General features: G+C 27.2%; 1 protein-coding gene across 1 annotated transcript in view; it reads right to left on the bottom strand.

Annotated features, from left to right (window-relative positions):
• Positions 1-2,033: 2,033 nt before the first annotated feature.
• Oseg5 (intraflagellar transport protein Oseg5) overlaps positions 2,034-15,245 on the bottom strand; it is a 41,476-nt gene continuing 28,264 nt past the window's right edge. Inside the window, exons 16-20 of the mRNA XM_043047090.3 lie at positions 13,849-13,938; positions 10,103-10,275; positions 5,228-5,351; positions 3,114-3,208; positions 2,034-2,178 (exon numbers count right to left, since the gene is read on the bottom strand). Of these exons, the coding sequence (XP_042903024.2) occupies positions 2,160-2,178; positions 3,114-3,208; positions 5,228-5,351; positions 10,103-10,275; positions 13,849-13,938 (501 nt within the window). The 3' untranslated portion in view covers positions 2,034-2,159. The remainder of the gene's footprint in view (positions 2,179-3,113; positions 3,209-5,227; positions 5,352-10,102; positions 10,276-13,848; positions 13,939-15,245) is intronic.

Raw genomic sequence — 15,245 nt, 5'->3', positions numbered from 1 at the left:
GAGAGCGCTCCTAAGTTTTGACCCCTTAATGTTAATTTTTCTTTTTGCGTATTTTTGAAATTCAATTTCTCAGTAACTTATGAACTGATTTTGCTCAAATTTTGTCATGTAATATTATCTTTTTTAAAATTATGCAAAAAAATTGTATACCTTACAATTCAAAATTTTTTTGACCATTCTTAAATAAAATAATAAATATTTACCAAAAATTACTTTTTGCTTGAAATTATATTTGCATAAACAAATTTTATAATTGTGTGCAAAATTGTTTTAATTTGCTTAAAAATTTCTCGAGATATAACGAATTACGCTAATTAAAATTAACATTAAGGGATCCAAATTATAGGGACCCTATTTCCCAGATTTCAGCTACTCCCTATATTTCGGGGGTGAGAAATCCAAATTTGTCGAAAAAATATTGTATGTTTATTCAGAGAAAGTACGTTTTTGTGTCTGATTTCGTAACTTAAAGCATCGTTTGCACTTATTACTTAGCATATTTGAGATCACCCCCTCAAACCATTAAGATTAAGTCCTAGAACTTGAAGATCTGATCAAAACTTATTCAAGGTGGGGTTTTTTTCCGCACTGTACATAATATCATTTATCTTCAGATGTTAAAAGATTCTTAGTTTCAAATAACATATTCAGATTACTAGGTAAAATTAAATGAATTAATCTTGTATACAATAGGATAATATACATTGAAAACATTTTATAGTAAACATTTTATCATATGACAATAACTGACATAGAATAAATTTTATGATTTAAATTATCTAGAATAAATGCTTAGAATTTATCTCCATAATGGATGCGAAAGTAATGAGCACCCTTTTCATATTTTGTTTGGTAAAAATAAATATAAAAATTTCAGCTTTTAATTTATTTTTTCATAATTCTCCGCATGTTTTCTAATCTTGGATAACTGACAATAATCTTGATCAATGACTATGACATTGGTATAATTGTATCGACAAATTTATGTATTAAAAAAATCTGAAATTTTATGGCAATAACTATTCAATAAAATATGATACATATTAAAAAAAAGCTCCTGAAGAGTGCCAATAACTGGAGTATCTGCCCTAGAACATAAAAATTATAACACTATTGTTTTCCCAAGTTTTAAAGCTAGAAATGTTAAAAGATTTTTTTCCATGCAATATTTTAATAGCTTCACTTCAAAAAAACTGAAGTTGTTCATATATTATTAACTAAATATAAGGTAATTTATGTCTTAGTAACTTTCAAGAATATATAGGTAAAATATTATATTATTAATAATTCGTAATTATCAATAATAATTGGTATCAAATTAATCATTAATCATGGAATGGTTTCTGGTTGCAAGGGTTCAATATTAATACACACAAGCTTTCAAATTCTAAATTTTTACTAAATTTTAAAATATTTTATATATTAATAACAGCAAAACTAAAAAAAAATCAGAAATAAATTCTTATAGGCCGAATCACAGCTCATTAGTTGGCCAGGTCAAAAGTTTTGCCAAGTTGGCCATAGTTTCGGCCTAATCGAAGCTCCGTTTAGCTGAAAATGTAAGTGACACAGCAGTACAAAAGTATATATATGCATAAGATTGTAACAATTCAGCGACATATTTTGACACATTTTCACATTATATTTTTGTGGTGGAAATCTTGACTTCGCATAACAAGCGTTTAAATTTCATTTGCTTCTCCTCAGTAAAACCGAGACTAGAAACTTTAAGTATTTAATCACTCTGTAAGATCTTTTAGTGTCCTAATAAGTGCCTTGAAAACAGCGATTATTTCCTCATCCGAAAAATTAAGACAAAAACCATTTTTCAAAAAATGGCTAAGTTTTTTTTAAGTTTACCATACAAAAAGAAAATGAAAGATTTTCTTCTTCTTATATTTCTTCTTGAATTAAAAAATATTTTATACATTAAGACAAGATTTCATACATTAATTCTTGAATTGAAAAAGAATATATAAAAAAATAAATCTCTTCTGTGATAAGCATAATATTGATATAATTTGAAAGCAACAAGAAAACAAAGGGATATTTTATTAGTCATGATACATAATGTTATTTAAGCAAACATTGATTTTGTAATATATTTTCAAAAATATTGCACAAGTCGTAAAAAATATATTTATTTCCAGTAAGGTGACTCAAAGCATCAGTGATGTCCTATAAAATATAATATGAATACATATCATTAAACAACAAAGCAACTATATTGTATAGAATATTAGTCAATGTCAATTTAAAAATTTTTAAAAAATATTTTTATACTATATCAATACATTTTTTTGAATAAAATGTAACTATCTGCGTGCACAGATATTCAATTATATCATTCTTGTATTTGGTGAATTGAAATAGGCTTATTTATTCATTTAATTCACTTTCACTTAAAAGATATTCCATTTTCAATCAATCAATGGCATGCCTCTACATTTAATTAGAATAAAAACGTTGCTATGTTTATTTTTTACTTATTCAACTAAGTATTTCCATTTGAAATAATGAAAAATGAAATAATAGTACTTTATTTAAAGTTCCTGTTAAGAAGTAGAAAAATAATTATTTTAAAAAGCAAACCATCTTAAAACAACAATAAGATTTTATTTATACAAGATCTTAGCTCTAATTGAAAATTATATGCGTATTTCTACATTAAAAATAAGCATATAAATAGTCCCTCTTCCATCGAGCATGTTAAGAAGAGGAGATTTTATTAATTTTCTTTACACAAAACTTCACAAACTTTCAATCGAATTCTTAAAAGCAATAGATTTTATGATATCACAATAAAATGAGTAGATTCTATAACATAATAATAAGGAATCCAATGCACAAAACATAAAATATTCTATACAAAGTCCTTTGAATTTTTTTTTAATTAAAAAAAAAAAGATTTAGCAGTAAAAAATCTAATTGACAATTTTTTTTTTTATCAAACACAATGAAACTATTAAACTTTACAACTGATAAAAAAAGGATATAATTTCGATAAAAATGCTCATGTGAAAATATTTTTCAGATATTAAATTTTTTCTTCTGTTTAAAAATAAATGCAGAGTAGAGAAGTTCTGAAAATAAAAGTAAAAAGAACAACTTACCTTCGACGTGCCGCAGGATCTGAGGGAGTCATATTTTTTTCTTTTTTGTATTCTTCTTCAATTTTTTCATTTACCGCATCCCACTTCACTTCAACCTAAACAATCAACATTCTCTTCTCATTCAGTCTCATCAATATTTTTAAAATATGCACAAGTTAGAATAGATAGAAGATATAAAGATAACACGAACAGTAGTCGGAAAAACTACATTATTCTCGTAGTTTATTACAACTATTTTGTTACAAATATAGGTAACTACAACTATTTTTCTAAATGCAGTTATTAGAAACTACTTTGGAATTGTAGTAACTACTTTAAGGAGACAAACTTTAGCTAATTGCAAGGGAATTAGAAGTATTTATTCGTGTTTACAAGAGCCAGTTTGTTATTCCAAAACATCTCTTTCGAATTTGTTCATTTGATCTTCAATGAACAAATTCCTTCTGTTTAGTTCTCTTTTATCTAGTAGTTTCACTACTTGTAAATAGCGCTACTTCCAATCACTGAGCATGAAAGATATATGAAAGACATCACTGTAAATTTAATACATTCAAAAATTACACATTCGGTTGCACACCAATTGCTCGCAAAATCATTCATTTTGAAGTTAAAAATCAGGATTTACAGAATGGTAACGCTAGAAAATTTTGTATATAATTGTTAACAATTTAAGCAGTATTTAATTTTAGAAAAACATTTGGCAAGCACAAATATAGTGTCTACTATAATTTTATTTTGATTAGTTCCTATACTGCCTGAAATATGCACAATTGATCAAAGGCTCTACAAAATAATTAATGCATAAGAAGGGCAAAACACTTTAAGATACTAACTCCAGGAGCAAAAAATTATATTCTGCAGCAAGGCTTTTGATAATTACAGATGTTCAGAGCGCAAGAAAAAAAAACGGTCCACCCTGAATAACTTTTGATTTTATGATTTTTAGGTTCTAGGATTCAATCTTAATGCGTTAAGAGGGTGATCTCAAATATGCTAATTCATAAGTGCAGACGATATATGCCTTTTTTCGACAGATTCGATTTTTTGACTCTTAAAATATAGGGGGTAACCGCAATCTGGGAAATATTGTTCCAATAGTTAGAACAAGAGAGCTCTCCAAAGTTTGGACAATTTAATGTTAATTTTACTTTTTGCGTATTTCGCTATATCTCGAGAGCTTATTAAGTGAATTAAAAAATTTTACACTAAATTATAAAATTCCTTTATCCAAAGATAATTCCGTGCAAAAAATAACTTTTAGTAAACATTTATTATTTTTTATTACTTTAATCATGAATGGTCAAAAAATTTTTGAATTGTAAGATATAAAATTTTTGAATTGTAAGATATAAAATTTTTGCTTCATTTTAAAGAATGTAATTTTACATGGCAAAGTACAAAATTTGAGCGAAATTGGTTAAATAGTTCCCGATAAATCAAATTTTAAAAATATGACTTTTTCAAAACTCGATTTCTCGGGAACTATTCGACCGATTTCGTCCAAATTTTATATGCTTTAATATGCCTTGCTTATAATAAAAATGCTAAAGTAAAAAGATAATAAATATTAAATATGATATAAAAATATAATGATAAAAATGCTATAGAAATGCTTTAATATGCCTTGGAAAAAGTTTGAAGTTTTCCATTCTCAGTTGAAGAGTCAAAGTTAAAGAAAACTTGCTTTTACATTTATGCCATAAAAATATAATATTTCCCATGCTTGTACAAAATATTTTGTTTTTCTTTACATTATTAAACTTGATATTTATAAGAAGCTTTTAAAAATCTTGTCATTAACGCTTGTTAATGGGTTAAATGACAAATGATTTTATTTTGCAAACTAAACTTGCTAAAAAATTAAAATCTTAATTAATTAAAAAATACATAAATTGTCATGAAACATATGTCCCAGTTTTGAGCTCTCTGTGCTTTAGTGCTAATAACAAAACATTCATAAAATAGTACACAATTTCATCTACACCTATTGGTGACATTGTTTGATGATATTTATCATTAAACCTATTGGTAAAATTATTAAGAATCTTTTCAACAAAAATAATTTTCTTTTTACTAAGAATTTTAAGATGGTGAGAAAATAATGAAGAACTTACTTCTTTCATTAATTGTAAGAAATTTGATTTATCTTCAGGCATGTCTAAGGTCTCTAAATACTTTTGTCTAAATGCCAAGACTGTATCAACATGATTTCCATTCTTAGCAGCAAGCTCTAAAGCTCTGAATAACAATAAAACTGTAAGTCATAAGTAAAAAAATGATATTCATGAAAAAAGGATAAAACATATTTTTACTATGTTAACAATAAACTTATTACAGGTGGCTATTCCTTTCAAAGATTTATCTTTAAATGGTGACTGGTGCATGGTAAATCTGTTTGAATCGCAAAGTCCTTTAAGTTCCCATAACAAAATCAATAAAATGATTCAATTGCTTCAAAACATAATAATAAGTACATAACAATTCCAAGTAAAACTTCATAAAAACATAGTATTTAAGATTGAAAGAAATGATTGATTGAAAAATTACTTCGATAACATCCATAGAATTGCTTAATTTTTTCAATCAAAATAATAAAAATGGGTCGACTTGTGAGCCATGTTTTAAAGTAAAAACAAATACAAGCTTTATTTTAAGAGTAGGCAATCCAGATAGCAAAATCAGGTTTATTTACACTCAACAAAAACCTTTTAATGTAAACCTGAAAAGGTTTGCCATACGGTTTACATGTAAACCTTAAAACGAGATCTGTGACAATCTGATCTATTCTACGCACACTACCCTAATCCAGGGGTCGGCAACCTGTGGCTCGCGAGCCACAGGTGGCTCTTTTGATGTAAAGCTGCGGCTCTCCAGTTCCATACGAAAAAAATTATAAATTGTTACCAAAACCCTTAAAAGTAAGAAAAAATATTTTTAAGTACCTAATTTCTCAAGAGCTTTCTATTATAATCGTTAATTACAAACCGCTACGCTCAGGCCCGTCGTTAACGGGGGTTAGAGGGGTGTCTCATTCCGACTCGATTCCGAGTATTCACCCAGAAAAGTATCAAGTCTGTTGTCTGTTTGAGCATGCCGTTACCAACACTATGAAAAGGCACAAAAAAGGATGGTGCCCGCGGCTCTGATCTTGTGAAACAGCAGACAAAACCCCGGAAATTTCTGTCAACTTGAAAAATCCAGGGTGTTTTAAAAGTATTTAGCTAGAAATGCCTTTTTCTCACGTTTTCTCTTACTCTTTCTAAGAATAAAGACAATATCTTTGTCCATGTCGTTAAGAAGGGGAAGGAAAGGGCTCAATGCACATACAGCTGTGGTTTTCTCTATATGACTGTCCAGTTTCTTTTCACTCACCCTACCAGTTACTTCACTGACCTGTCCAGTACCAGTTTACAAGTACTTAGTTACTCAAAGCGTATTTTATAAATTAATATTATTATTGAATGTAAGTATAAATATTTTACGAATATTTACTATTTGCAGTCTTATTGTTTAAATATTAAGGTAAAATTAAATTGCATTAAATATGTTATTTTCAAAATAAATTAATTCCTCAATTATTGCTTCAAAATTTAGGCATAAGACTTTTTTTCAAAAAAGAAAAAAAAAATTAATTTTTAAAAATATATATGGGTAAAAATTGATTTTTCTGAAGTAGATAAAAAAAAATTTAATCTCTTTTCTTCAGTAAAATGATTAAAAGAAAAAAAAAAGAGCAATTAAATTTTTTTTATGTTATTTATATTCATTAGTAGGAGCTTGAGATAGAAATAGATAAATCACATTTGAATTCTAAATATAGGAATTCTTTTTCCTTTTTTAAAACTTTTCCTTTTTTACAGTAACTTTTTCCTTTTTTACAGTTATTTACTAAGCTTTTTAATTTTGTGTATGAAATAGCAATTTATTTTTAAATTTAATTTTTTCAGTTGAGATTATTTTTTATAGATCTTATTTAATTGAAATTTCAAAAATCAAATTCTATATTTGTTCGTAGTATTTGTTTTTATAATAAGTTCAAACTGCAATCCTTTATGAACAAAACTATACTAATGCTTATTTTATTAAAAATTTAATGCGTTTAAAAATAGAATTGAGTTTAAAAAAAGCTTCAGTTTTTTTTTAAATGATTTTTTTTTCAATCTTTTTTGTTACTACGTTGATGTATTTCGTATATATTTAATGTTTTTTATATTATATTTTAGACTTAAGTTAACAATTTTCCATTTGTTTAAGTTAATTATTAGTATAAAGAAACTTAATATTTTTGTAATTATGTAAAAACTCAATTCGCAGTTTTGTATCAAAAGGCAGGATAATTAACAAAATAAATAATTAACAAAATTGTACTTTAACTGCCTTAACTAGAAAAAAAATTATTTTGCGATTTAAGGTTTTTTTTATTTTATTTAATATTTTAAAAAAAGACTTAAACGTTCTTCGGTAAAGCATTATTTACAAATCATCAAATTTTACAAATATTTATTTATGATTAATCATGCTACAATGTTTGAATACATAGTTAAATTTTTTTAAATTTTATTTATTATTTTTATTGTGTTATTTTCATATAAAGAAATATTCGGATAAAAAATTTAGCATTCTACAAATTATTTAAGGCAAGAATGCATGAAAAAATTTATATGTACTTCCAAAACTAGTTCCAGAAAAAAAAGAACTATTTCTATATTCCCATTCAAGATTTTAATCACAGCTCTTATATTAATTACAATGTAAATTATGAAATGAATAATAAAAATAAATAAATTATTAAATAAAATTGAAAAATAAAATTTTAGTAATAAATAATCATTAAAAGTATTTATTCGCAAATAAGATTACTAAAATTAAATAAATACGCATATAATATTTGAAATGCATAAAAAAGAATCCTACTTAGATTAAGAATTTAAAAAAAAAAATGCACGAGTCATAATTGATGTCTGATAATTTTTCAGTTTAATGAACAAATACTAATTTAATTTTCATCTACATTTTTTAAAGCCTTTGATGTGTATCACATGTTATTATTATGTAAAACATGATGTTATGAAAAAACCATCCTTAATATAAATTTTTATAAACCTTGTCAAAAATAAAGATAAAAATCTACTTCAGCGGAAGTAGTAAATTAAAATTTAAAAGGGAAAAAACAAGCATATGAATTTAAAAAATATCTAATACAATACATTGATAATAATCTTTATAATAATAGTAATAATAACAGGCCTGTTTAATTGCCAGGTGAATGTTAAAGTTTTTAATTTATAAAGTTATTTAATTTGGCAAAAAATCGTTAATCGCCTTTTTACACTTGCCTTCCTCAATAGTGATTAGTTTGTTTTCGATAGTTAAAATTCTAACGTGTGACCTCTATTCTTTCTTTCTCGCGTTCACTTAAAACAAAATATCTTTAAATGCATATGCGGGAGCCGTCACTCCGAATCACCTGCATATTATTAAATTTCATAATCAAATACATTAATGTTGTAATTTTGCGTATAAAAGATATTTAAAATAATAGAAGATCGTTACTTTCAATGACTTCTATTAAATTAATTTTTAAAAAAAATGTTAAATTATTTGAGTCGGAAAGCTCGAGGCTCTATAAATTTTAAAATTTTTTACAATAAATAGAAAAAGTATGTGACCATCGTTTCTAGCACTTCATCATAAGTCGATTTAACGTTTGCTTTGACAAAATTTTTTTTAATTTATTTAAATGTTCAATAATTAAGTGCTTAAAATTTTTTTTTAACAGTTACAAGAATAGACGGTACATATTTCTTAAAAAAGGAAAATTGTGAAAAAATTCTGATATAATATAAATGAATATTATTGCGGAATTGCTATGAAAAATTAAAAAAAAATTTTTTATAAAATCTATCTGATAAGATTGTGTTTCGTTGCACATTCAATAGAAAAAAAATCGCGTTTTCTGTTAAAAATTTGACAAGAATTAGTAAGAAAATTTACAATTTTCATCGAATTTTAATTATCCAAGTATTCTTATCCCCCCAAAAGAAATAATTTTAAAAAATTAAAAATTAAATGAAAACTAAATTTAAAAAAAATTATTAACGTATTTTAAAAATAAAGAATAAATGCATTCAAAACCGTTTTTTTAATTAAAAATTAAATATACATAAAAAAATTCTATAGTATTAAATCAAAAATTTTTAGTGGCTCTTTAAACGCGGGAAATTTTGTAAAATTATAACTTTTGGCTCTTTCATTTCAAAAGGTTGCCGACCCCTGCCCTAATCCAAAACCTTGGAAAGAAACCTTCTATATAAAAACCTTAAATCGAGGTTGAGTTAGCGTTTTCAAGCATGAAAAAATCCTTTCATAAAGCTAGTCTCAACGTGAAAATAATCTTAAATCTAGGTAATTATAAGGTTTACATTTTGTATGCTCAGCTAAAATCCACCTTGTTATGAAATTTTAAAGAACAATGCAATTTGATCCTATCGCTAGCGTGTCGTCAGCTAAAACGTCATTAAGAACCTAAGTCATTATGGACCATTATGGAACTAAAAATTATTTGTAATCTTTTTAGGATGAAGGATTTGAAACTGAAATTTTTTTGCTTTTTTGAAAAAAGGTTTTCAGTACAAACATTTTCGTAACAATAAAAAGAAAATTCCGACACAATGTTGTCGCAAGGTTACATGCTTTCTGGGCTAGGATCATCGCATGTTAAATGGCGAGCGTCGTCTTTTACCGGCGGCTTAAATCAGATTTCTGATGCATTGTCTGAAACGAAAGTCATTATTAGTCAGTCTGCCGATATACGCGATATCTTCGCGATACATCAATTTATCGCCCAGTCCTACAACCCAATATAATTTGACAGCCCAGCTATTTGTGCTGTTGAAAGATAAAAAATAATTTTACAACAAACAAATGCTATTCACATAATGTTATCAGAAGACCAGTTCTGGAAATAAATGTCTGTGAAATGAGCCTACCTATCCCACCTATATAGGCGAAGGTTGAGCATGATGGCTCTGAATGAGAGGCCTCCTCCCAACAGCACAGACTCTGCCTCTCTCACATTCCCATTCAGGAGAGCCATCTCTGATGTCTGTAGATCTTTCAGTGGCAGTTTTTTGATGTACTGAATACACTCCACTTTGTCTGACTGAAAAGAACAGAAGAACCTCATGAGCCAGATTTACACTTTCTTATGCACTGAAACTTGTTAGGCTTCACAGCATAAGAAAGCGTAAATCAGGTTACTTTTTCAACCACTCTTGCAAATCGACCACTTGCCTACCCAGAACCAAAATATTTCTACATACTAGTAGGGAGCTAAACCCTTGTAACCTGATCACCAATCTATCTTGTATGTTGATTGCTGTAATAAGTCAAATTTGTCTAAGAGTATCACTAAATGGGATTCTAAGCTAACTGGCACAAAAAAAAACTGCATAAATTTTTTTCCGTAATTTTATGTTATGCATTAGGATTGCCCTGAGTTGATAATATAGTTTTAGTGTATTATTAGGCTAATCAAAATGGATCGTTTGGAAAGACTATTAACGTACAGTGAGCAAAATAAAGAATGAACCACCAGAAATAACTTTTGATCAAATGACTGGATCTATCTTTACGTTCTAGGACTCAATCTTAATGATTCGAGGGGTACCTCAAATAAGCTAATTAATGAGAGCAGATGATATTTTAAGTTAGGAAATCAGACACAAAATGTACTTTCTCTGAATAAACACACATTTTTTTTCAACGGATTTGGATTTCTGATCCCCAAAATCTAGGGAGTAGCCGCAATCGTGGAAGTAGTTAGATCAGGAGAGTGATCCAAACTTTGGATCGCTTAAAGTTAATTTTATTTTTTGCGAATTTCGCTATACCTCGAGAACGAATTGAAAAATTCTTGCACACAATTATAAAATTCGTTTATCCAAAGATAATTATATACAAAAAATAACTTTTAGTAAATATTTATTATTTTTTATAATATTTTTTGATAATGGTCGAAAAAAATTTGAATTGTAAGGTGAACAATTTTTTTGCATCATTTTGAAGAATAAAATTTTACATTATAAAATTTTGCATTATAATGCAAAATTGGAGCGAAATCGGTCGAATAGTTTCTGAGAAATCAAAGATTGAAAAAGTAGTATTTTTAAAATTTGATATCTCAAGAACTCAAATTTTGAATATCACCATGTAAAATTAAATACTTAAAATGGTATAAAAATTTTTATACTCTACAATTTAAAATTTTATCGACTTTTATTAAATAAAATAATAAATACTTATTTATTTTTTGTATGGAATTACCTTTGGCAAAACGAATTTTACAAATGTGTGCAAAGTTTTTTTCAGTTCACTTCAAACTTTATCAAGATATGGCAAAATACATAAAAAGTAGAACTAACATTAAGGGGCTTTGGATAGAACTATTGGGACCCTATTTCCTAGATTGCTTCTACCTCTCAGAAATCCAAATCCATCAACAACAAAAAAGTTATGTTTATTAAGAGAAAGTACGTTTTTGTGTCTGATTTCATAACTTAAAATATCATCTGCACTTATTAATTAGCATATTTGAAGTCATCCCCTCGAGACATTAAGATTGCGTCCTAAGATTTGAAGATTCGATCATTAGATTAAAAGTTATTCAGGGTGGTCTGAATTTTATTTTGTGCAATGTACATGACAACCTATATGTTAATTTTATATATTGTACACTAACTTGATACAAAAAACGATTAATAACTTAACGAAAAATCTTTCTTTAAGTAGACATACTAAACACCACATCACAGTAGTTTCACTGTACTCAAACATTTTCCAGAGGTCAGACAAACTTCATTATTTTTTGTAGTTAGCTGCAACCACCTCATTACAAATGTAGTTAACTACAGCTACAACTACTTTTTCTTCGATGTAGTGACTACAAACTACTTTTAAAGTGCAGTTACTACTACTTTCAGAAGACTAACTTAGCTGAAGAACTTAATTTACACTCATGTTCAAATTAATTTTGAATAAAAAATTGAATTATTTAAAAATGAGAAATTAAGACATATTTATTCATGTTTACATAAGCCAGTTTGTTATTCTAAATTATTTTTTGACGAATTTGTTCTATTCACCTTCAACTTTTCGTGCCTTTCTTGACAAGCGAATATTTAATTTAGGAAATTATCAAATATTTTCACCTCTGCGAGTGTTTAATGCTCTATTATTTCCTCTAAGAAATAAAGCGCATAAAAAATTAGAGAAAATATGTTCCCTTCCATTGAAATGTTTCATGAGCGTACATTCACATTTGAAGGCGTAGAATAAGTTGTTATTCATAATGGCTAGTTTAAATATCAGCAATATGTATAACACATGGCCACAAAAGCATTCTCATTCGCCCATTGATCCAGACCCATTAGATTTGAAAATTCGTTACAGTCAAACCTTTTTTCTCTACACTAACATTAGAAGTAGTTGCTAGAAATGGCAACAAACTAATGTTTTTTTTCTTACATTGCATGGCTCACTACACTGCTTTTTCAGAAAAAAAAAGTAGCTCAGTAGCAATTACAATAGTTTTACCACATGCAGTGTGCTACTTCTGAAAACTGAACTTTCCCTACACACACTTATAAGAAACAGTAATTAAACAATATAAATAAAAATGTGAGAATTTAAATACAAGCAAAATGAAATCTTAAGATACGTAAAAAAGGCATTTAAACAGGGGACATACCGCCCTGCCAACATGCTGGAGCCTTTCTTTCGTTAAAACATACGCTTTTGATACAGAGTGAGTCTACATTGTCGAGAAAAACCTTAGTAGAGTTACAACTTACAAAAACAGACATTTCTTTGTACAGCGAAGTGTGGCTGGAAACGATGCATTAATGAAAGAATACAAAAAAAATAATAAATTGGAACAAAAAGACATTTAATTGTAACATTTTTGAACAACGTTTCCTGACGAAAATCTGCACCATACATCTTTAAATGGCAACCAACAATAATTTGTCCTGCTGTTGAGTATTGGTGGCTCGATTTAACTGTTAATTCCATGGGTAGAGGGCAGTATTGATACTAGCTCTCTGATGTATCAGCCATTCATAGTATTACAATTCAATAACTCATTTCAAAACACCTGTTCACAATTACCTGAGTGTTAATTTTGTGGAGATGATAGATTGAATAGCCCTATTGAGCATCAATGGCTTTTTAGGAGGCTCCATTAAACTCAATTCAGATCACTACAAAAATGTCTAACATATTTAATAATCACTCTCCTTTGATGGCCTTAAGATGTTTAGTAAACTATATCAAGCTTTTATATCAAGCTCATATATCATACATAGGATGATTGCCAATTTAAGCAGTCATTGTACATGTTGTCCACATATCCTTTTACAAAATATGAAAGTTTTCTTTCAATAAATGTTAATTGTAAATGTACAATACATTTATCTTTTTGTAATAAATTTTTTGTTCAGTAGGTTTTTAGTCTTTTTCTAAGTAAAAAATGAAATAAATGCACTGATTATACAGTTGACTAGAAAAATTATTAAATAATGCTTTCCGCTACATGCCAGATTTCCATTTGAAATATTCTCAAACAATAAGCAATAATATATATATATATATATATATAAAATATTTTGACAAATCAATTATTTTTTTTAATTAAAAAAATCAATCTTGTTGATTAATAATTATAAATAAGCAATACCTCTTTTATAGCTGCATAAGCAATTTCTGCTGTTTTTAGATCTTTTGATGAGAGGGACATACCAGCCAAACAAGCCCACAACGTTTCATCCTGGAATTCAAAATTATGTCAAATACTTTAGATTTTGATCTAATAACGTCACCTTGCATTTTCACATTTTATTTCATTTTTCCTAAAAATACATAAATATGCACATTTTAATCTTGTTTGATAAATGAAATTTAAAACCATTTCAAAATTTAAATTTGAAGTTAAAAAAAAAACTCTTTTCAGCAAATACAGTTTTTGTTAAATTGATTTAATTAAATTATTTATTGACAGCCACAAATCGATTTATGTAATAGTTATTTAATGAGCTAAATTTGGCTAAAATTTGTTAAAAACTTGATGACATTGCTGTCGCAAATTTTAATTTCATAATCTTTTTATGAAAAATGACGCTCTAACTAATTTTATTTTCCTGTATTTCATCGACAAGATATAATTAAGAATTGAGAACACAATAATCGTGGATGCTTTTTCATAAGGGTATTGAAGAAAAATCTCCTTTGCTAAGTTATACAATGATCCAAAGTTCAGAGTCTTTGGAAGTTTCAACACAAATAAAATAAAAACAAACAAATAGAAACAGGTTGTATTTCAATTACATCTAACATTAGAGTTAATCACATTAGCATATTTAAATTACATCGATATTCTATGAAATGAAAATACAAACTTTTTTTATACCTCTACAAACTGTCAGATTCTCATCAGCTTGAAATATAAATTGAGAAATACACCTCATATTCTAAGGAAATTTCCCCCTTTCTCTTAACTTCGTTAACAAAACTATGTATTAACTATGCAAAACGATCATTAGAAAATCTATAGAAGACAAATCTTGAAATGTGAGGTTTTGCATTACATAGAACATTGTGAAATATAGATCACACATACCATTAAATTTATCTCGAAAAGATTATGCTTTAACATAATTTTTAAATATAAACAGCTTAAAACACAAAAATATGCATTTAAGTATTTTCATTAACAAAAAAAATGAAATTATCAAGAGCATTAGAACTAAAAATCAACAAATTTATCAATTTTGGTTAGTTTAGGGATATGCAGCTTCAGAAATATAAGTTAGTGGAGGTAAAAAATTGTATTACTTATATCTTTTATTATATATGTTACCACGAATGATCGAAATCAAAAGAATATCGACTTTCAACGGTGAATGTCCACAATGACACAGTCGCTTTGAAGAATGTCCGAAATATTTGCTATATCCAATTTTATATTAATTTATTTGTTGCTATTATTACACTTATTCGCTGTTTTTATATCTACTAAGAATAGATTAGGAGAAACATCAGTGCTCAGAGTACTGGTTAAATATATACCGGACAGTG

Source organism: Parasteatoda tepidariorum, chromosome 8 (genome assembly GCF_982258835.1).
Source record: "Parasteatoda tepidariorum strain Cologne lab strain chromosome 8, Ptep-v5.0, whole genome shotgun sequence".
Classification (NCBI taxonomy): Eukaryota; Metazoa; Arthropoda; class Arachnida; order Araneae; family Theridiidae; genus Parasteatoda; species Parasteatoda tepidariorum.
The sequence above is the reverse complement of the archived record's forward strand: the minus strand, read 5'-3'. Positions and strand labels throughout refer to the sequence as shown.